The sequence below is a fragment of the Lissotriton helveticus genome, chromosome 6, assembly GCF_964261635.1.
Source record: "Lissotriton helveticus chromosome 6, aLisHel1.1, whole genome shotgun sequence".
Lineage (NCBI taxonomy): Eukaryota > Metazoa > Chordata > Amphibia > Caudata > Salamandridae > Lissotriton > Lissotriton helveticus.
Window position 1 is genome coordinate 1,674,345,798 of NC_136067.1, and position 23,412 is coordinate 1,674,369,209.

General features: G+C 41.0%; 1 protein-coding gene across 2 annotated transcripts in view; it reads left to right on the forward strand.

Annotated features, from left to right (window-relative positions):
* The window catches only part of PLCB1 (phospholipase C beta 1), a 2,228,480-nt gene that overhangs the window by 1,011,685 nt on the left and 1,193,383 nt on the right, over window positions 1-23,412 (forward strand). For both annotated transcript variants that reach the window (XM_078649524.1, XM_078649525.1), the window contains exon 6: window positions 9,391-9,444. In XM_078649524.1, coding sequence (XP_078505650.1) covers window positions 9,391-9,444 — 54 coding nt within the window. The remainder of the gene's footprint in view (window positions 1-9,390; window positions 9,445-23,412) is intronic.

A 23,412-nucleotide genomic window follows, 5' to 3' on the forward strand; every position in this document is an offset into this window, starting at 1 on the left:
AAAGAACATTAACGTAGTCCAGCCTGGATGTAATTAACACCTGAACCACGATTTTCCTATGTGCTAACGACAAAAGGGGTAAGAACTGCTTGAGCATTTTAAGCACTCAAAAACAAGAACCCACCACAGCTTGTATTTGGGAGTTCATGGATAAACTATCTTCCAACCTGACTATTAGGTTTTTAACTGTCTTAACCGAGGCAGTGGGGGAGGGGGCGACATGTCCTGGGGCACCAAGTTTGCCACACATTGTCTGTGGAAAGGCCAAAAAGAATAATCTCCGATCTATCAGAATTACACTTAAATTGGTGCCGTTGGAGCCATGAGAACACCTCTGAGAGATATGTGCTTATCACTTCTTCCCATGGAATATGAGGCCACCCATCACAAAATGCGCCGGCACAATTTTGTTTTAGCCATAGGGGAAACCCCTACCACATTTTGAAAAAAATAGTGTCAACTCATGGGGAAAGTCAGGTTTTAATGCCTTGGCACACATTGAAAGGATTTGAATATTTAATGAGTACCCTTTCTGCACTATCACATTATAATAAATTTATCAGAAAAGTGTGCTGTACGATGCACTATTTTCCTGCATTCTTTTCAAATTTTTCTTATGAGTAGAAACCACCTAGAAGAGCTCTGACTTACTAGCTTTGCTCACAGACTACAATTCAGGGCAAGTATTATGCTTTAAACCCTTCAAAGATCTAGTCAGCACTATGATATAGGTGATATCTAAAGTAGATATTTGTCTGTGTTAGGCAGTTATACTAATCATGCAGTTATTATGGAACATGATGTTAGCGCTTCATATGTATTCCTGGAAAGAATTTGGGTCCAGGGTCATATGATATTATTTTCTGTGATGTCATTAAGGTCAAAAGGGTATGTGAAGTCGCTTCCCTATCCCTGGCCGCTTGGTGAATTGCCACTCATAGGTGCATATAATCTACTGTGAATAGAATTGTGGTTTATCATCTGTAAGTGGGGTGAGCTTTTCTTATACTTATCTAATCCGGCAAAATGTCACACCATCTCCCCCCCTTGCAAAAGTTCACATTTTCATACAGAATTGGATAGATTTCAGTTCCTTTATCCACAAAATATACTGCAGGTAAACTACTCTACTATAGATGAAAAACACGCTTTGTTTCTCCTCCTGTGTACAGTAATTGTGATAAATGTAAAGCTGAATTGGAATAGACGATTGAAAGTTTCACATTTCCTGCATGGATGGTTTTGTGTGTCATTGTTACACTGCCTTCGAGAATTTCATAAATGCAGCATCTTGGAACAAATCTTAATGTCAGACATAGGTATTTACATGTACCCTTACAAAAGAAAAATAAATAATTGGAAGGGAATTTGGAATTCACAATCCATATAAATCAGCATCGTGGGCAGGTTGGCTGAAAAGGAGTTTGTTTTGAAGGGTGTGCTAAATAGGAGCTTTTAGCATCAAAAGCACAGTTGTATTTTCAGCATTAAATGCCAGGTGAGATAAGGCTATATGTCAGCCTTGTACAGTTAGAAACACATCGTAAGTGATGTGCCTGTTAGAGCTGTCCTAATCAACAAACTCATAGGTAACCACAGCCAAAGAGGAGCCAATCGTCTGGCTTGGCTCTAGGACCTTAAACATGAGCCGAGGTTTTAAAAGATGTGGTATGTCAATGATGAAATAATTGGCATGAAATATATGATAAAGATGATTTCAAATTAAAAAAAGTTGGGTCTTGAATGTTTGTATCTCACTTTAGTACATTAGAGTATATCACTGTATTAATATCTGTAAAATGAAAAGTTTGTAAACATAAACTCCCCCATGCCCTGACGAATCAAGATATCTCATTTCTTTATGTTCATTTTATTTATTGCCAATATTGTTGAATGCCAGCAACATTACTGTCTAATAAACCACAAATGAGGCTCAGTAAAGTTATTTCCCGACGATTACACAGTTTGTTCAAGTGGGAAAGATAGGAATTGAACAAGGTTCCTGCTTACATGTTACGCTATTCAGCCACTTGATAAATGTCTTCTTTTCTTTAACTTTTACCTCAAAAGGACAACACTTTGCATTGAATTATTTTATGAACTAAATGAGCACATTATGGGCTAGATGCATGAAGACATTTTCCGCAATTCAGTAAACTCAGAGTTTGTGCCAAGAAAATTGGCTTCTCTAATATACTGAACCGAACTAAGCAATTTGGTAACAAATTATTAAAATGCTAAATAGGTTTAAGAAACAAGAATCACTATTTGTAAGGGGCATGGATAGGCTGTTCCTTCCAAATGTGATTCCTTATGGTATGTATTAATGCTTTGCAACTGAAATCCAGTCTCAAAACATTAATATGTTATTGACTACTGAAAGGTAGTGGCAACCGGTTTGGAAAACGGGAAGGGGTCCTTCTGTGAATGCTAAAAACGTTTTTATAGAGTAGGCAGTGGTATGTGGGACCACTACCCTTAAAAATGTTTTTAAAACAGTTCATTTACAAATACATCCCATTTTCCTTTATAGATAAGGGTCTGCATTAGAAATAATGTTTGCTACATTTAAAAGCAATCACAGACATGGTGGTCTGCTCACCTCAGCAGGCCACCATCCCTGTGATGGAAGCAAAACATAGTGGGTCGCGATTTACGACCTAACTCATAATTATTCATGAGATAGGTTGAATTTTGACCCACTGTGATTCTGTATTTCGTGAACTAATATATTAGAACAGAGGTCAGGTCAGAAAATACCATGGGATTCACAAAAAGTTGGTGTGCAAATTGTGACCCAATCAGACCCATCTCTCTTCTCCCCTTCCTAGCCAAAGTCATTGAGAAGTCCATCAAAGTCCAACGGTCAAAGTTCATTGAAGCAAACCACATCCTGGATCTCTGCCAATCCAGCATATGAAACAACCACAGCACTGTGATAGTCCTCCTCACCACCACAGACAACGCCCGCACCCTCCTCGACTGAGGCGAAACTGCAGAACTCATCCTCCTGGACTTCTCTGCCGCCTTTGATACCGTCTCTCACCGCACCCTATGAACAAGACCCCATGATTCCGGTATCTGTGACAAAGCCCGTTCCACTCAGAACCCACAAAGATCAGCTGCAGAGGGTCTCAGGGCTCCTTCCTGAACCCCACTCTCTTCAACATTTACTTGGCCCAGCTCGCAGCCATCGCCAGGAACCACGGACTCAACATGGTCTCATACGCCAAAGACACCCAGCTGATTCTCTCCCTCACCAACAAACCCACAGTCGCCAAGAACAACTGAACAACTTCCACAATGCAATGAAGGCTGTCACAACCTGGATGAAGAACAGCTACCTCAAGCTCAACTCGGAGAAGACTGAAGCCCTCACCATTTGCTCCACCATACTGCCTGGGATGATTTCTGGTAGCCTGCTGCTCTTGGAACCCCCACCACACCCACTGACCATGTACAAAGCCTTGGCATCATCCTGAACTCCTCACTCACCATGAACCGCCAGATCAACACAGTCTCGTCATCCTGCTTCCACATGTTACGCCTGCTCCAAAGGATCTTCAAGTGGATCCCCACTGAGTCCAGAAAGATTGTAACCCATGCACTCATCAGCAGCAGAATCAACTGTGGCTGTGCACTGGACACTGGCATCACCCAGAAATTCCTCAAGAAACTGCATAACATTCAGAACGCCTCTGGTAGACTCATCCTTAACATCCCCCACCGCAGCCACATCAACGGCCACCTGAGAGACCTCCACTGGCTCCCAGTCAACAAAAGAGTCATCTTCAAGCTCCTCAAACACTCCTACAAAGCCCTACATGACTTGGGACCTGCTTACGCCAATCACCACCTCGCATTCCACGCACCAACCAGAGACCTCCGCTCCACCCAACTGGCCCTGGCTACCGTTCCACATATCTGGAATACCACAGCCTCCTCCCACCATGCAGCAAAGACCTGGAACACCCTGCCTCTCCACCTCAGACAATCACCATCACTGCCTCAATTCAGGAAGGACCTCAAGAACTGGCTCTTCAACTGAACTACAGTGCCTTCAATGGGCCAGCAGCTGTCCCCCCCCCCCCCAGCGTGTTGAGACCCTTACGGGTGAGTTGTCGTGCTTTGCAAGCCACCTGATTGATCGATTGAATCCTATCTTAGTAGACCTGGCCTATGTTCTATGAATACAAGTATGACATTTTAATTCAATGTAAACATATATAAAATGTCAATGTCTTTCTTAAAAATAAAACTACAAATTTAGCCATAAGGGAAAGAGAAGGTTTTTTTGTGCTAATATAACTACCTCCGCTGACTTAATAAACTGCTAAGAAGGCGTTGGTCAGCCCCCCTTGTCAGTAATGACCTTGTATAACAAAACAAAGAGTTCTTTGAAATCCCACAGCACCGTAAGACAGAGAGACAACCAGAAACACTAACTCACACCACCCCTTCAGGAAAGCCCCATATTGATGCAATGGAATCAGACATTTTGCATAAACCAAGCTTTTGTCATTAAATACAGCCTTAGGGTGGGAAAAGTGCAGTGCCTTGGATGGTTGGCAGTAACATAGTCAGACTGTCATGGGCCCTAATGCAAGGAATAAAATTGTCCCCCAGTGGTTGTTTGAATTATGAAAAACAACAATAATCGGGGCTCAGTGGGCCCGTCAGACCTCTGGGCTCGGGTGCACTGAACCTGCTGCACTAATGGAAGCTAAGCCCCTGATGCGTGGCTGGGCATTATTTTGGCTTGTCAGTGCTCTGGGACAAGGGCTAAGCCAGAGACCGACAATGGGCTCCACTGCCTGTGAGATTCAGTAGGTTTATATTATAATGCTATAGATTTCAACACTGTGTTGCGGACGGACAGAATTACTTAAAGTAGCAACAGGCGTTGTTCTACAGAAAAGAGAACTATGCCTCTGATATCCAGGTACAATTACACTTTACATAATAATTTCTATAAGTTGTTTTTTTAGCAGTCTGGTACTTGAGGATGGAACACATTTGCTCCTGCTACATTTCAATAGAATACCATATTTGTATATGCAAGACAACTCTGTAGCATTAATTGCAATGTAAATTGGCTCAATTATAAAAGTGTTCGAGCAGGTTGTAAATGTCTGTGAGGGCTGCTGTGCAGGGAACTGGGGAGGATGGGGGAAGGAAGAGGAAATGTTGCCTGGCAGGATGTCAAATGACATGCTCCTCAGTGCTTTGGCTGAGGGGTGGGCGAGGATGAGTAAATAGGTCAGGGCTGCAATTCAGTCCTTATCCAAAGTGATTTTACTGGCTAGAATTCCTAGCCTGAAAATTATGTGAGATATTTCTGCATCCAGGAAATCTGGGTGTAGGAATACAACATATAACTGTGTGGTACAGAGTTCTACACAGGAATTCCGCACCACACTACTTGTAGTGTTGTCCTGATTTTTTAATATATTATAAACAATAAATCCCAAGTTGTAGTTCTAGTGACAGCATCAACAAAACATTGAGGAACAAAAAATATAATGTGCATTAAAGCAGCAGTGAACTAATGGCTCTCTGGAGAGGAAGGAATGCTACAAAACTCATGAGATCTGTGTTCCGGTACTCAGAGCTTACATTGTAAGTACAGGCAACGAACAGTAGAAGTTCATCGCACACAGGCATCCAAGACATTGACAGCTAATTACAGAAATCTAAGTTTGTATAAAAAGTTGGAGATATGTATGTAACATATGAGGATGGAACAGAAAAATATGTAAAAGGTTCAGGACTAACTGAATGCGTTTCAGCAGTGATTAAAGTGCAAGAGATCAATCTTTCGAGTTAGGAAGTAAATGGTTATCCTCTAATTTTTGTGGGGGAAATACTATATCGAGATGAACATTTCCCGAAACATTTTCTCAACTACACTATACCGTTGGTTGAGAAAATACCACAAGCTCCACAGCTGGATTTTTTGTTTTCTCCGTTAATAACATGATTTTACATCACTGACCAACTCTACATCAGTACTTTTAATTCCCATGAAGTTAGGGGTGAAGAAAACCAGAATGATCACTTCCTTTTTATGTGGGCTAAGGTGATGATGATGATGATGATGATGCACATTTGCTGATCCTGGAAAATCACATCTCATGGAACTCAATCATAATCATGGCAAACAAGGCATCAGGGATTGAGAACGAACAATAATTTCATTTGCCTGTTTGATTGCATTTCTTGCCTTTCTTGGTGTGGTTAATCAGGAAAACATGATTATCTTCAAAACATTTGTTTCCGCATTTTGATGGGCAAATCACTGAGCAATTTGCCCTTCAATACTCCACTTGCTGCGATGGTCAGATTTAATGTGACTTACGGAGAATATCTTGACTCTGTTCAGTGATTCTTTAGTCTCACACAAATCGTAGATGTTTACACTAAATCTAGTGAACAATGCTAAAAGAAGTATTACAATAATGCACTTTAACACTCACCAGGCTGATTCCTACTGTAGCATATAACCAGCAATCTTCTGCACTTGACTGCTCGTTACCTCACAGATGACACAGTGCACTGAGCATGGTCAAACACCATGCCCTGTCACTGTTAGAACTTGGGGTTTAGATTGCATAGCCTTACTGAAGGCCAGGCCCTGTGACAACTGCTCACTGGTCACTGCTGGCCTGGGCTGTGACTTCAACATTCATTTTCACTCACTAAAGGCTTCAAAAATGTAAATTAGGTCAAGAGTATTACATTAGAATGGAGATATTAGTGTCTGATAAATAATAATAACAGCCATTTGACAATGTTTATTCAGTGCTGTTGATGTAACATCCTTGACATTGCTCTCTGACACTCAGAGTAATCACTTTCTAGGAAGTCAAAGCAAAGTCAATGCCTACAACAATATCATATGAAATAAAGAAAGGACCCTCACTAATGGGATTTTTTCAAAAACTGTGAAAAGAAAGATTAGAAAGAGAAAATGCAATTGTTCCACATTAAATCTTTTTATCAAATTCTCTCTTTGCATCAGTTTGAAGCCAAAACATGATTACTGCCGTGAACGAGAAGGACACAATTATTACATTTCATGAATTTTTCAATCTTAGGTAACGTGCAGACCATTCTTTTAGAAATTAAGGGGTGTTAGTTAGAGACATAATTGTATTTACATTGCTCATAAACCAACCAGATGACATTCAAATTTGAAAAGCACAAGTCGTAAATTTGAAAATGACGAAACATCTGTTATTACACATTTTAATATCTTGTAAACAGATCAATCATCAGGGGAAACAAAGTTCTAATAGTCCATCTCAAGGACTAGACTTCATCAATTAGTTCTTGGATGTGCCTCAATGTATTGGACTATGGATGATCTCAGCCCATGGATATTGTTCACATATTTCACATATTTAAATCCTATGACTATCAGGGAACTCTTAAGTTCAGGGATCTGGTGGGAGTTGTTTCTTGTTCAATAAATGGGACAAGTCCCAGTATGCACAATTGCAACTGCATGACCATCCAAGCATGTCTCCACTGTGGTTCAGGATGCCACTTGCGACTGTCACTGGGACAGCAACTAAAGACCCACTGGCAAACAAGCAACAATCAACTTCCAGTACAGCACTACGAAGTTCTTAAAAAGGATTGATCCCCACACGTTGTGCAGATCTGTGAAACTGCATGAAAGTTGCTAGCAAATCAATGATTTTTTTAGACCCCTTACATTAATTCTGCTATCCATCTTTGTAGGATCTTCTTGACAGATAGAGATACCTGCATTGGGCTTGACTTGCTAAAAGCTTACGACAGACTTTGTTGCAGAGTTTTTAAACTTCACTTACGCTTTTAGAACGCCTACCTAATTTTCTGTAACTTTGTTGAACAGTACTAAAGTTATACGTGAATCAAAAAGCTACTTTTCAATTGTCAAGATACCGTTATAATTTAACCCTTCAAAGTATGTCCAGCGCCATTTTCAAACGCAAATATCCACAATAAGTACCCAAATGTATCATACTATGGATTATGCTTCCATTGAATATTATCCATAGTCACAGGATATTCACTGATAATCTTTCACAAACATTTTCCTTCATAGGTTAGAATTTTCCTATTATACTTTCACCTGGGACATAACTGCACCCCCAGTGCCCATACAAAGAGAATCACCAGGCAAACCTTAGCATGCAGCGGCCATCTTGGGGTTCTAAAACATATAGTCCGATATCATGTAATTTTGGGCAATCTTTTTGCTTTCAATTGACAATTGCAAGTCCCAATACCTAATTTGTTATGTCTGTACTTCAAATTGCATTATATGCATATATTTTTATGATACGGTAGTTCTGCTACATACAAGAAGTCATCCTAATCCCCTAAGACCAAAATGCATACTGTGAGTCTTTTTCATGAATGAAATCCTAATTTTCCCATAGTGTTCATGTTAGACCTGTCAGCCTTAGGGTGGTCACCATTTTAACGCCAAACTGCAATTTATATCTTCTGTGAGTTACCCATGCATTGTACATTTTAGAACAAGGCATGTCTCATCATTTTCAATAACTGTTTAGAAATAAATATAGGCAGTTTATTAATTTCCAGTTTTGTATAGAACTTGTTTATAGCAATACATGATAACTCTTTAACATCAGAATGCACAGAGATGTCCATAGAAGAATAATGTGCTGTGAAGAGAAGTTTTAGTTTTAATCGCAAATTTTTAGTAATAGGCTTTTGAATTGAACCACAATCGATTTGAAAGGCATACCTGCAACTCATACTAGTTTTGCTGAGTCTCTGCATTGCTTTAATGAAGTACTGCTTGCACTTAAAACTTTAACATGCGCATCATATCTCTTCCACAATACTGAATGAGACTAGTCTCCAATACTACTCTGTTTCATATGTGAAGCATTAGCTTGGATGATGTCATCAGCGATGTGATCAGTGATGTCCCCAATGCTCCTATTTGAGAAGCCATGAATACAATATAATTTGCGACTTTCAGTGTTTTTAGAGTATTATATGACTATATTCACTCAAAATACTCAGTTAAAGTGAAGCTAAGGGTACAAAACAATTGTAAGCTCCACGATAGTAACTCACACAACAGTCATGCAAACTATAACTCACACACCAAAATCAATGCTGATGACTGAGCCCTTGATAAAAAAGTTTTGCTTGTTGTCTATTTGATGTCACTTAGAACCCCTTGATGAAAAACATCTCTGAGATTCACAGATACCCCTCTGCAACTTTATATGTAAATGGTGATTCCAGAAATTAGATTTCAATAACAATGCGTATGAATTAATGCAATGACCTTGCTAGAAATCTGTCACAAAAACGTTCAGCATTTTCAACTGACATCAATACTTTTTACTCTCTCCATAGTTACACCAAGCTCAAGCTGCAAGTCCCTCCCGAAGGACGTATTCCAGTAAAAAAGTAAGTATCAGAAATAGTTTGGAAAAAGAAATCCTATGACTCTTTTATTCTGCTTCTGCCTTTAAAAATGCAGGTGGAAAACTATATACACTTCTTCTTAAACTGCCACGATGCAGCTCAATTGAAATTGTGGATCCACGATCTTGGGTTTTTACACAAGATATTAGAACGTGTTTGAGAGATGGTTTACATTTGATAGAGAAGTTGGTCTACATGCATGTTTATAAAATATTTATTTCTTTATTTAAACCACAGTTCTTAGTTTTCCAGAAATAGGAGATCAAATAATTGCCACTCATTAATTCCAATACGTCAGAAAATCCAACAGTACAAACTCCATCCACTCCCAACTTTGTGAATTTTCGGAAAAATTAGTTGAACTTCATGGAGTAGAAAGAATTTGACAGTTTTTTTAAATACAAAATGAGTTTCACTATTCTTTTGCTTCATCGAAAGTCAGGTCACGGTGCTGCATGGGGTCCAAAGTGAATGAGTGCAACTTGGGCACCAGCCCCAGACTGATCTTCTACCTGAGACATCTGCTCTGCCCTCATTCTCACCTAGCCCTTATTTTCTCCCCTAAAAAGTCCCTGCATTTGGTTCCCTTACCTCTCATTCACTGCCCCTATACTCTTGCACCAATGGCCCCTCACCTTCCCATCCTCTACCCCATTCCTGCAATACCTTTATGTCCCGGTAAGTTTGGGAGTCACAGGATAGCCTGCCCAATTATGAATGAAGCTTTCTGTCATTGGAAAAAAGACAACTCTCACTTTTATCATTGAAATAGGAACACATTACCTTGCTTTGCCAAAGCTTTTCCAAGTTCGCCATAGGTAAAGTGAAAAAGGTTTTACTATGACTAGCACTTAAATCTTTTATGAGGCTGTGATCATAGTGACACTGTAATCAAGTTTTATTTGACTGTCAGGAGGCAAAGGCTTTTTGGGGACAGGTTCTCTTGTATATGAGGAAAATGCAGAATATATGAGTGAGTTGTGATGGTACCAGTTATGTCCGTGGGCTAATCCCTTACACACTGTGATAATGCCCACCATAAATTATCTGTACCGTTTTTATGGTAGCTTTGTAAATAATTATTGTATAATTCAGATCATGGCTCAGTAAACTTAGATTTGTGATATCCATATTTTAAAAAAGCAACCCCTAAACCACTCAGCAAACTATGTCAGATTTTACAACATATGTCTATCCTTTAGAACGCTTACTGGCTTGATAAAGGTATGATATTTAAATAAAATCCTAATTTACAGTAAAAAACTGAACAGTGTCCTAAGATCTGAATTATTATGTTGAACGTCAATCCTAGCAGTAGCACTCTACTTTGAATTGCTAATATTACGTGTGTTCACTCATCCCCTTATCCCAAATAGTTTCCCATTTCAACCCTCCTTTTTTTAAAGCTGAATTTCTGCTAGTTATTAATATATTATAGCATAACTGAAAAAGCAGCTCCCAAAAATGAATGGTGCCGTTTTGCTTGTGTCCTTGTAATTGAAGGGAGCTACCTGGTCTGTATGTTATGATACACAGTTTTCTCTTTGCGCATTAAGAACATAGAAAAGTACCCAATATTTGAAGGAGAACTGACTTCTGCGCAGTCACATAAGATATTTGTATGTTTAAGTCTGGCTTACAGACACACAGTCTTAAATGCTCTAAGTCTTTAAGGGCCAGGTGTACGACCATTTTTAGCAGTTGCAAATGGAGAATCGGGCCACTTGCGACCTATCAAACAGCATATAGGGTTTGCGAGTCGCTATTACAAAAGTGCCTTTCAAGGGTATCCCTTCCTAATAGCAAGTCGCAGTAGCATGTTTGAAAGTTTTGCAACCAGAATGCAGTTGCAAAACATTCATATTTTACTGACTTCTTAGTCACAAACGGTAAGAGGTCCCCATGGGACCGCTTTCCCTTAGTGAATGTGGATGCCAACATTTTTTAAGAGCATGCAGTGGTCTCACAGACAGATCATTGGACTTGTAAATCATTTTATGGTGTGCAGGAGTGTCCTGCTTGTTCACTGACATGCGTTTTCTGGTGTGATTTTGCAAGCTTTTCAGAACTCCTGAAAGTTATAAATCTGCATGCGGACGTGTGAGTGCAACTATAGGAGTTCCTTAAATGGGGCCGTATTATTTTGCCTTTAATGGCTCTGCTGTCAAAGGCACCCTCACAGAGGTCGCCTCTAGTTTCTCTGTGCCCTCCTGCACCAAGGTGAAATGCTGGCTTCTTCAGTTAATTATGCTAGGAGAGGAATGGTTTTCCCTTAAGTTAAAACCACATATAGGGAAACAAAGGGGAATATTAGCAAGCTGAAGTATCGCCGCTTTTTCATGTCAGCGAGAAACATCGCTAATGACATGCAAAGTGGGCGTTCCCACGTCCAACCACATGTAAAATGTGGTTGGAGGTGGGAACACCCTATTACCAAGGCAGGCGTTGGGAGAAGAAGACCTGCGATAAACTTGTTTATCGCAGGTCTCCCAACGCCTGCTCTGACCAGGTATTAAGGCATTGATACATGGGGGTGTGGATCATAACGCTGAATCCACCCCCCCATATTATCACGGCACACATTAGCGCGTGAAAACAACGTTTGTTTTCAGGCGCAAATGTTCCATATCGCCGACTATCGCCGGATTTAATTTCGCCTACGTGTTGCGCATTGATAATTATGCGCTAACACGGCAAAAAATTCTGGTGATAGCCGGTGATATGGAAATGTGCGATATATAATGCACATCTAGATAATATGCCCCAAAGTATTTGGGCCAAGAGAAAGAAAATTTTATTTGAAGCCATTTTCTGCATCGGTGTAAAGAGAAATCTGAAGTGGATTTTTTTTTTGCAAGTACATATCCGTAGCAAGTTTTAGGACCTTTGCCATTCTGCCACCAGTATTACAATGCAAGATGACCTGTATAGAAAACCATAAATAGCCCCGCCAAGCCTGTTTAATGTACAGGGACCCGTACTCTTTACCCATGGTGCAGGACAACACACCTCAGTCTTAAGTTCCATGGATCCTTGCGCGTAACTCAGGTTAAAAGGGGATTATTGATAATAACAACCTTGTGGTAGTGTGCAATGTGCTGAGATACATTATTACACCGGAGAAATTATTTCGTGAACACATGATTGCGCTGTTGAGGAGAAATATGAACATGGTTATTAGTATTTCCCAGCGTTCGCATTTTTTCCTTGTAAATGGAGGAACAAAGCAGAGGTGAGTTTATAGCATTAAGCAAATCACTGTTCACACAGTTATAGCTCATGCAAAATATTGAAAACGATTTGACTGCAGAAAGTAGTGATTTCTAAAGTGTTTTGACAACACTGGCACAGTGCCCAGAGCAATTGGTATTAATTGGACCAATTTATTTACATCTGCTTCGATCTGGAATGTCAGGCTGTAGGAAGTAGATGCTTTGACACATTTGTGTGAATATGGATTAGGAACTTCAGGGAGCAAAGGTGTTGTTACCTGGTGTGATGGGGTGATTGTTATTTAAGACTGTTAGGTACATGATTAGGAAGTTATGTTATAGATATGTTTTACATGGTTTTTTGTTTTCCAAATGTTTAGGAATCAATATCAAGGAAAATGTATTTTGTATTTTATCAAAAAGTTTAAATGTTATAGTGAGTCACGTCTCACCAACAAAGGGAAAAGTGCATGGTAGCAAGAGAAGATAGAATGATAGGAAAGCAGATTTGGGTTAATGAAAACATTCATGTATTCCACATTAACAAAGAGATCCACAAACAAGCAATGAGCCAGATACATATAAACAAGGACATAGGGCCTGATTTAGATTCCAGTAGACAGGTTACTCTGTCACATTGGTGACTAATATCCCATCTCCCCAAATCTAAATCCCATAGGATATAATGACATTGAGATTTTGGTACATAGGATATCCGTCACTGTTGTTACCGAGTAACCCGTCCGCCGAAATCTAAATCAGGCCCATTGTTTAAGCACAATGGACATAGTCTATGTACATCAGGGAGTGGATATATTGAGGGCCCTTGGAATTATGTGACAAGGGAGCACTAATGTATGTAGTAGGGTTGACTGAATCATGCAGCAAGAAAAGGCAAATTATGCAGCATAATGTGCACTTTTTTAATAGTATTACTTCATTATTTTTTATTTTTGCACATGGAAATACTGTCTGGGAAAGATTTCACTTATTTAGTACCAGCAATTTAACAACCAGGTACATAAATAAGCAACTGAAAGGTGACCAGTTAACCACTGTGAAGGGTTTCCAGTATGTGGGAACATATATGACCATGTTTTAGTAACTTTTGAGCCATGTGAGCTACAAAACATTATTTTTAAATGTGTAGATTATGCAGCAGATGATGGATTATGTGATAAATGTAGCAAAATAATTATGCAAAGAAAACTGCGAGCACGGAATCGCATAATTCCAGTGGCTCAGGGTATATGCAGATATTTAGCTGGCATACTTACCCCTTATGGTCTGAGATCTCCCAAACAACACCTGATTCCCCAGCTCGGAGCCCTCTCTTTGACATTTGGTCCAGTGCATTGAAACCTTCAAAACTTTTTTTTCAACAAAAGGTACCAAGAGCAAATCTTGGTCATTTTGTCCCACATATTAGGTATTCTAAAGCCACCCATGGTTTGCCAGTTCCCCTGAAATGTAGCATTTTTCTGTTGTAAGAGATGGAAAAAGTGTTGTGCAAGAATACGTGTATTATTATTTTTATTTCTCCTAAAATGACCATCTACGAAAGGTTTGCTGTGCTAAGATCAACCACTTCCCAGCTTTCAGTAATGGGTAGAGGAGAAAAAAAAATTTTTTTAGTGGTAGATCATTTTTCCTTATTTTTGTGTTTCAACTCAGTTTGTGATGAAATAAGTGTGAAGCTCAGGAGTGAAAAGGAGACAAAATTCAGAAGTCAGTAAGGAGTCATTTATGCAGATCGTTCATGGTTTCCGCTAAGAAAAGGATTGTTGAAATTATTAGCTAATGAAAGTAAATAGGAAAAATTAAGCTAGGTGACAACATTTTATCTGAATTTTTTTTAACCTGATCGCTGGTGTAAGTTAGTAATATACCATCAGACTTGTCTTGTCACAGGGACATATAGGCCCAAGTACGTAAGAATTTTGCATTTCTTCATAGACCGAATCACAATTTCGGCCACTAAGGAAATGCAAAAATGTATTTTCTAATGTAGAAAGGCCTAGGCGGCATTACAAAATGCAATTTCAACCCAGTGGAAATCGCAATTTGCAATTCGCATAATAGGAAGTCGCCAATGGTGATTTCTTATTTGCAATTTCCTAACCGCATGTCCTAATTGTGAAATGGGCATTTAGGAAATGCTACTAACATCAACTTGGATTTGATAGTAACTAGGTGCAAACTTAAACAAGCATTGGTAAATGCAATAGATTTTGACTATGTGATCAATAATACGTTTTATTTTGTTGTAAGTGTTAGCTTGGTGAGAGGTTGTGTAATATAAGTTAATGAAACTCCATAAAAGTGCTATGATTAGTTTATTGAGAAAGGTAATATATTAAGACTTTACTGATGGTTCTATAAAGTGGGGAGATTAGGTAAAGGGCAGAGGAGAAAGTATACATGCAATAGCATAGGCAATGTGCAGGCAAAGTCTAAACAACATGAAGAGAAAGCTGAGCTCATGATTATGTTAAATCAAAAGTTGCACTTTGATTTTTTCTTTTCCACTCTTGGTTGCCACTGATCTTAGTTTGTTTTTTGTATAAAACCACAATACCCATAATGATTTGTTGTTGGCACCATAAAGGGGATTTTGGAAAGCATTAAGGACCTTGTGGTTTTATACAAATAACAAACTAAGATCAGTGGCAACCAAGAGTGGAAAAGAAAAAATCAAAGTGCAACTTTTGTTTTTACATGTTATTCAGAAAGCGTTTACTGATTTCATTGAACAATCGTAATGGCAAAATAACTTGGATGATGTTTACCAACATAAGTCCTTCTGTTTTTGAACCTCAAACTAATGTGTGTCCGTCCTCACTGCTGAAGTATCAGTCATATAAAGAGCAAAAGAAGGGTCACTCCTACATTAACATATGATTAAGACTCATGGAGTCGAAACATGTTATGCTGGATGCACTGCCTTGGTTAAAGAATTTTCACGAAGGATTGGCTGGTTGGTCTGTTTTCAGGTCACCTGTCGGGCATAGATGATGGTCATTGATGGATCGTTCGCACTGCTGGTCAATGGAAGCTGTCTATGGTGTAACGCGAAGCACAGATCTCATACTGCCAAACTTTGTTGGCAGTCGCTGTGGCGCGAAGATTCAGGTTTACCAGAGAACTTTGTGTTGGCATGCAGCACGAGCTGGAAGACCTTGGCAGGAATGACCCAAGAGCTCAAAACTTCAGACTTTCACCTTTCCTTTGGAGATGAGATCAACTGATGGCAGACCTAGGGTCCAGGACCTGAGGGAAACGTTTGGATGTCAGGAACTCACTCAAGCAGAGCCCAGCATGGCTCATTAGGTCAATTTGCAGGCCAAGGCAGCAGGTTATCTGGGCAGTTGCATGGAGCCTCTGGAGAATGCTATGTCCCTATAGCGAACGACAAGAGGTCAGTGAGCTAACTCTTGGAGTTACTTGAGCCTGGGATGAAGGGTGAAGGTCCAGTCTTCCTTCTCAGCAAGCAGAACATCAAGCAGCACACCATCAAAGCCGTACAGGAAACTGAGTGGCAGTTCTTCTGGCAGTTCTTCTGGCAGTAAAGCAGTTCAACTTCTGTAGTATCCACGGATCCAGGAGGGTTATGATGATTTGGTCTGTGGGTCCAATATTTATATCTGTTGCCACTTTGAAGTAGGAGAAGGTTCTGGAGGTTTCCGCCTCCAGAGTTGTTTAGAATTTCTCTCCTCCCTAACCTGGCCCCAGCCTGTCTCGGTTCATAATAGACTAGTGTCAAACCCTTTGTCAGGGTGCCCAGTTAGAGCCTTTGTGATGGGCTAGTGTGGTAGACGGCAGCTCCCCCCCTCATCAAGTAAGAGATAGCCCCACCTATGCTCCTTTGTCTCACTGCCATGGAGCAATGCACACACCTACTGCCAGCTACACCTAGTCATGTGACCCAGGTATCAGACTGCAAGCATCAAATGGTTGGGACAAGAAAATGCCAACTCTCTAAATGTGGCTTTTCAGAATTGTGACTTAAAATCCGACTTTACCATTAAAGAAGGTTTTAAATTACAGTTCTTTAGACCGCAAACTTGACATTCCAACCTGCACAAAATGGAATGTTATCATTTATTAAATGTAATAAGATAACCCTATGCGATGCTATGAGAGAGGTAGGCCTGTAGGAGTGAAACAGAAATGTAAGCATTTTTTAATACCAGTACATGAAAAAGTTACAAGTAAATGTCCAACTTTTGAAATATACAGCACATTGAACTCTGGGCAGTTTAGGGCCTATGGTAGGGGTGAATTATATGTAATAAAAAAGAAGGTGTTGGCCTGGCAAAAGGTTTATTTTGCCAGGCCACATGGCAGTTTAAAACTGCACACACAGGCTGCAATGGCAGGAATATCACATATTTAAAGGGCTGCTTCAGTTGGTGGCACAATCATTGCTGCAGGCCCACTAGTAGGATTTACAGTGCTGTGTACACGTAGTACTACTTTACTAGGGACTTACAAGTAAATTGAATGTGCCAATTGGGTGAAAGGGAGACAGGATCCCATGTGAAGCTTTTTGTGGTTGGGTTAACACTTTCAATTCTTTCCTACGCCTCTCCAGCAATGTATCTGAGGAAAAGCTTCCCTTTTTGGATCCTATGTTCCATCTGGAGGAGGGCGGCAGAATGAGTATGACAGCATACAAACATACCACGGATTTCAACAGTCTTCTTCTCTATAGTAGGCGCCATCCCAATGCATTAAAGGTTAACCTCTCCTATTGGCAATTCTTGTGATTGTGCCGCAACTGCAATTCCATACATGACTACGACCCACAGGCAGCATTAGTATCTGAGAACCTGGTAAAACTGGACTACCTCCACACTTTATTAGAAAAAACGAACAACAATAGAGATGCCTTCCTTCAACACCATAGGAGACCACCAGATGACATACTTACCTGCATGACCACATTCACTCCTGATTCTAACTGGATAAGCAAGATAATCAAAAAGCACTGGGATATCCTACAGACTAGAGACCTCGCCATACCAAACAAACTTCCAATATTAAAGACATACTGGTACACACAAAACTTCAGACAACCGATACCTTGAACAGAAATAACTTTGGGCGCTGTCCCCAGAGGGGGGTAATTTTCCCTGCGGTTCATGCATAGTCTGGGGTCTTACCACAATCACAAAAGAGGTCAACGAGCTGGCAGTGGCATCGTTGATGGCGTCTGGTTGCATTTTCTTCTGTTGCAGCACAAAACACACAGTTCCTAGTGCTGGTGACTTATGAGCTTGACGTCTCTGCTGCTCCTGAAACTTCTTGAACAGGGCGCAAGCTCTAACTCAAGCCCTTGGAAAAACTCTGGAACATAAATTGCAGAAAGTCCAGTCATTTCACTGCCCAAGACAGAAGCAACTACTGCAGACCAACACAGCAAAGCAAACAGCAAAGTGGTAGTCCCTTCTCACAGCTTCTCCAGCTCTTCTTCTTGGTCGGTTCCTTAGTCCAAATGAGTTCTAAAGTTCTGGGGTCAGGACCCCTATATATATACTACTTTCCCGTTTAAAAACCATTTCTGTCCTCCCTGGTGCAACTTCACTACAGGGGGTGAAGACAACATTGTGCAGAGCAGACACAGCCTATCCAGGTACTAGTGAAAGCTCCTCCCACCACTCTAAATGCTGAAAGGTCTATTCACCCTAGTTATGAGTGTCCCAGGAAAGGCAGGACACACCTCAATCCCTCTTGTGACTGTCTAGTGTGAATGCACAGCTAATGCTCCTGTCATTCCAAAACCAGACAGTGAATACACAACCAGGCAGAGGCACACAGGATGGCTCAGCCAGAAATTCCCACTTTCTAATAGTAGCATTTTCTAAAACAATTCAAAAACCTCCTTGACTAAAAGATGTTATTAAATTCTGAGTTCGGAGAACTTAAACTCCATTTCTCTATCTTGTCCCAATGAAATGATTTACTTGTAAGGAAATGGCAGAATTTGACTATCAGGACATGTAAGACACACTACAACATGTCCTTCCTTTCACCTACACTGCTCCCTACCCACATGGCTACCTTGTGCCTACCCTAGTGGTGACGTATATGTAAGAATAGGGAAGGTTAGGGCCTGGCAAGTGGGTACACTTGCCAGGTTGACATGGCAGTAAAAACTCCATGCAGACAATGAAGTGGCAGGTCTGAGACACATTTGCAAGGCTACTTGTGTGGATGGCACAACAAGTTCTGTATGCCCACTAGTAGCATTTGATTTACATGTTCTGGGTACACACAGTGCACTGTACTAGGGACTTGCTATTAAATCAAATATACCAATCATGGAAAACCAACAATAACACAATTTACACTAAGAGCACTTGCACTTTAGCACTGAATAGCAGTGAAAACGTGTGCAGAAACACTAAACCAACCAAAACAAAGTCCAGCATACCATCAAAAACAGGAGGTCAGATGGCAAAAAGACAAGGGGAAACTGCCAAAAGATGGTAGGTCTAACAGGTACCACACACTGTGTAGATTAGAATCCTCGGGTCATGATGAATTGCCCCTAGATCATTATTGACTTTTTTTGAGGCAAGAAACATGTCAACCTTGTAAACCTTTCTGGCATCCAGAGATCATTGTCTCTACTGGGAGCCACCACTTTCTTAATTGGACAAACAGACTCACAGATTAAAATCCAACCCAGAGATTTGCTTATCCTTTTTTAAATCACATTTGTCATGCACAAACTACAATTCACCAATCTACCTTCTGGGCCTTATACTTGCACTTCACATACAGCGGTGGGACTAAATATCTCCAATAAGGAGGCCCCTCGAGGGTGCCAATCAGGCATTGCAGTGCCGGCTTGACGAGGCGCAAAGTACTATGATGAAGCAAGGCACTTATATGGGTGTGTAAGGGACCTAGTTCCTAAAGAGACTGTCCCTCCGCCTCCAGGTCCTCCTTCTATGACCTGACTATTTCCCTCCTTCCTCCCAACTGGAACTGCATAGCCTGTATTGCTAGGAGTCAGAAAACTTAAGGTTATCAGGGAAAAAGTGACAAAACAGAATGTGGTGAAAGGTTTACCCTTCCCAGTTCTGCTCTCCATTACTACCCTTGGGCAAGAGACACTCTTTATACCACTCTGGTAAGGGACAATAAGAAGGCGGTATAAGCAACTCTCTGGGAGCCCTTATGTCTAAACTTCACCCAAATAAATCCATATTTCTTTGTGCTTATCATGAGGTGGAGATGCTGTCAGCCCAGTGCAGGTGGGAGTATATAGAAAGTACTTAAGAAACAAATTGTGTGGCTGACCACAGTTAAGCACCTCAGTTTCAAAGTAAATGTGTCAATGCGTGGCTTGTGCCCAGTGCATCCGGACTTTGCCACACGTACGCTCCACTGTAAAAACAGATACAAAACTCGGAGAGAAGGATGGTGCACAAAAGGTTAAAGTGCAAAATGTTTCCAATTTTGTCAAAGTTAAGTCCTTCATTTTTCCAATCTTTAAACGAAGCCTCAGCCAACGCGTTTCGTTCCTTTCGGAACTTCTTCAGGGCACAGGTATATTTCTTTACTCTTCAACTCTGCTGACTTTATGTGGATAGTGTATAAGCACCCTTATTTCACGTACAGACCAGTTCTATGTCTATTCCTTAATGCCCCCGCGCCGCTGCAGTTGTTTATGAATCATCAGTGGGGATAGATCTCAAGAGAAGAACCGAATGAGTTCCAACTCTGCTTCAGAATATTGTGCGACACGACTACACTAAAGAGGAAAGCTTGATACCATGTGCCCTGAAGAAGTTCCGAAAGGAATGAAACGCGTTGGCTGAGGCTTCTTTTATAGATTGGAAAAATAAAGGACTTAACTTTGACAAAATTGGAAACATTTTGACTTTAACCTTTTGTGCGCCATCCTTCTCTCTGGGAGTATATAGAAGGCCTGTTGTGGCCTTTAGTGTGGGGTGCCAGACTGATAGCCCCACTTGATTTTCTTTTATAAATATAAACCCTTTGGTGTCTTCGGGTTTTTCTGCACCCTGGGGTGGGCAGATATGGGGTAAACACCCCAATCTGCCCCCAGGTGGGGCAAAATGAATGGGAGGCCTGTAAAGGAGGGGAATATGCCCAATGCCTGGGCCAGCTCACCCCCTCCCCTTTTCTTTTTTCTTTTTCTCTCCCAGTGATGGTTGATAGTGAGTAAACCCACGGTTCTGCACCCCTGGGGGTACAGAAAGACTTTTGTGGCTTTTGAGGGGAGTATTGCCCAATGATAGGTCATACCACGTATGCCCCATTCTTTTTATAAAGACAAAAATGCTTGGTGTCTAATGTGTTTTCTGAACCCATGGGTGGACAGATTGGCGATAAATCCTGCAATCTGCCCCCCAGGAGGACAGAACAACTGTTCGGACCTGTAGGGGTACGAGTACGCATGATGCCTGACCATTCTAGTCCACACCCCATTTCTTTAACATAAATATAAAAATCCCTTTGTGTCAAGCGGGCTTGCTGGCACCCTGTGGATGGCATATTAGGGTTAAATTGCTCAGCTGCTCCTAGATTTAACCCCCCTCAGGCTAGGTAACTTGGGCTTAAACCTCTCAATCTGTTTCCTCCCAAGGTCAAAAAGAATGTTGGGGCCATTAGGGGTGGGGGAACAGAAAAGGAACCCACCCCAATCTGCCCCCAGAGAGACAGAAAGACTCTAGGGGCCTTGAGGTTACAGCCCGATGCTTGGGCAGGCCGGACCAGACTCCACTTCTTTTGTATATACACATGAAGATTCCTGACTCCTGGCCTCTAGTGGACTTTCTGCCCCTCTATCTCTGGGGAAGACAGATAAGGGATAAGCCAATCTGCCTCTCAGGGAACAGAAAGACTGTTGATGCCTTCAGGGGTGAGGGTCCTGTCTGACGCCAGGGCGAGCCATTCTTTTCTTTCTTTTAGAAAAAGCTGGGTCTATTGGACTTTTTGGTGCCCACAGTGAGGGGTACCTGGGGTTAGCCCCCCATTGTCCTACCCAAGGGGGTAGAAAAACTGAATATGACCTATATTGGAGCAGAGTTCACCTGGCCAACCTTGAATGGCTGCTTCCCACCCCAAGAGCCATCCCTGGTGGGCAGTGGTTGGATCCCTGCTTGGGGTTCGCCCTCTTGCTGCAATCCCCATTACAAGGATTCACTAGTGAGAGGTACCATTGGGAAGGGGACATTATCCCCTTCCTAATAGAATCCTTCCAATCTTGATTGGTGCTTGGGAAGCTTAGAAATGTACCAAAAACACTGATCACAGTGCAAATAACTGCAGCCTGAAGACTACTGATTTTGAACCTGTTATTAAATTCCAACAGGAGGGTTACTGGAAAAGGATATTTTGTAAGCATAAATACGATAAATAACACAATCCTAGTTAACAAAGTCCAAGTTTAAAAAAGCAAAATAACTTTAAAGCATCAATTGTCGCGTCGTAAATCAGCAGAATGAACCTGCACAAATCTTTGAGTCATAAAAATAAAAGCTATGCAACGCAAAGGTCCTCATTCCACTTTGCTCGGTACTGGGAGTAAGTTGAATTGCATGCAATTTTGCCATTACCTTGCAAAAAATCCTTCCCAGTACCATGTAATTACAAGTTAAACCCTCATTTAGGGAAATTACCATGTGGGGCTGATTTTTCCTATTGAACTGTGTTGGAAGTCCCACTTCTGTGGGATTTGACCCATACATTTACCAGCTGCACTAAGCAGGTGGTAAATGTGTGCGTGGTCCTATAGGAGGCAGTGAGTGAGTAAGAATGGAGGGTGATTAGGGGAGGGAAAGGGTTTCTGGCAGCAGAGCATTGTATGCGCCCCTGTGTCAGGAAAAAAAAGGGAAGGAGGCTTAGCTGCTGCTGAAGTCAAAGCCTCATGCAGATTTTTAGGTTGAGCATTCGAGACCTCTTGTATATACTTTAGTATATACTTATATACTTTAGTATATACTTATATGTGTATGTACTTTGTGGGATCTGGAGATCAGCCCTAGGACTTGTCTGCTTCCGCTTAGGGACTTTTTTTCTGTTCAACTGCCTCTTTTTAAGTGTATTGATGGAAAACGACCAGCAGAGGTTAATAAAATACCAATATTGCTTTCTGCTGAGGGACTTTCTTTTTTTAATTTTTCTGGCAACTGCCTCTATTTCATTTTCTTGATTGAAAATGACCAGCAGAGGTCGGTAAAATACCAGCATCACTTTAGCATTCCCTAGATTCCAGTCCATAGAGATTGTCTTCCACCAGCACCCGTAGACAATAATATTTTTTTCAAATCTTGTATTTTCAGTGATATGATCACCGAAGGCCCTCATTTTATATTAAAAACTGAGCTTTGGACTATACCATTTCCCGCTGAAAGGCAATATTGCTCTCCATGTGTTCCACATACCTGGCGTGTCACGCAGTTTGGTGCTTACTTTCCCTCCATGTTAAGGAACAGTAGATGTTTCAGCACCCAGGCTAATGTGCTGCATTGCTAAATACATATAAGGTCCCAAAGGCGAGTCCGATTGCATTGCAAATGCTTGTATTGTGCGGAATTAACTAACACATAGTAAAATCAAGCCTGGTTTTCTCAAACCTTGCAAAACCAGGAGTGGAGAAACTGGCCGCAATTGATGAGGTAAGTCTGCTCTGTCTGACTCGTAATGGAAGCTAGAGGAAAACAGGTAATTCCGTTCTTTCAATGAACACACCAACTGG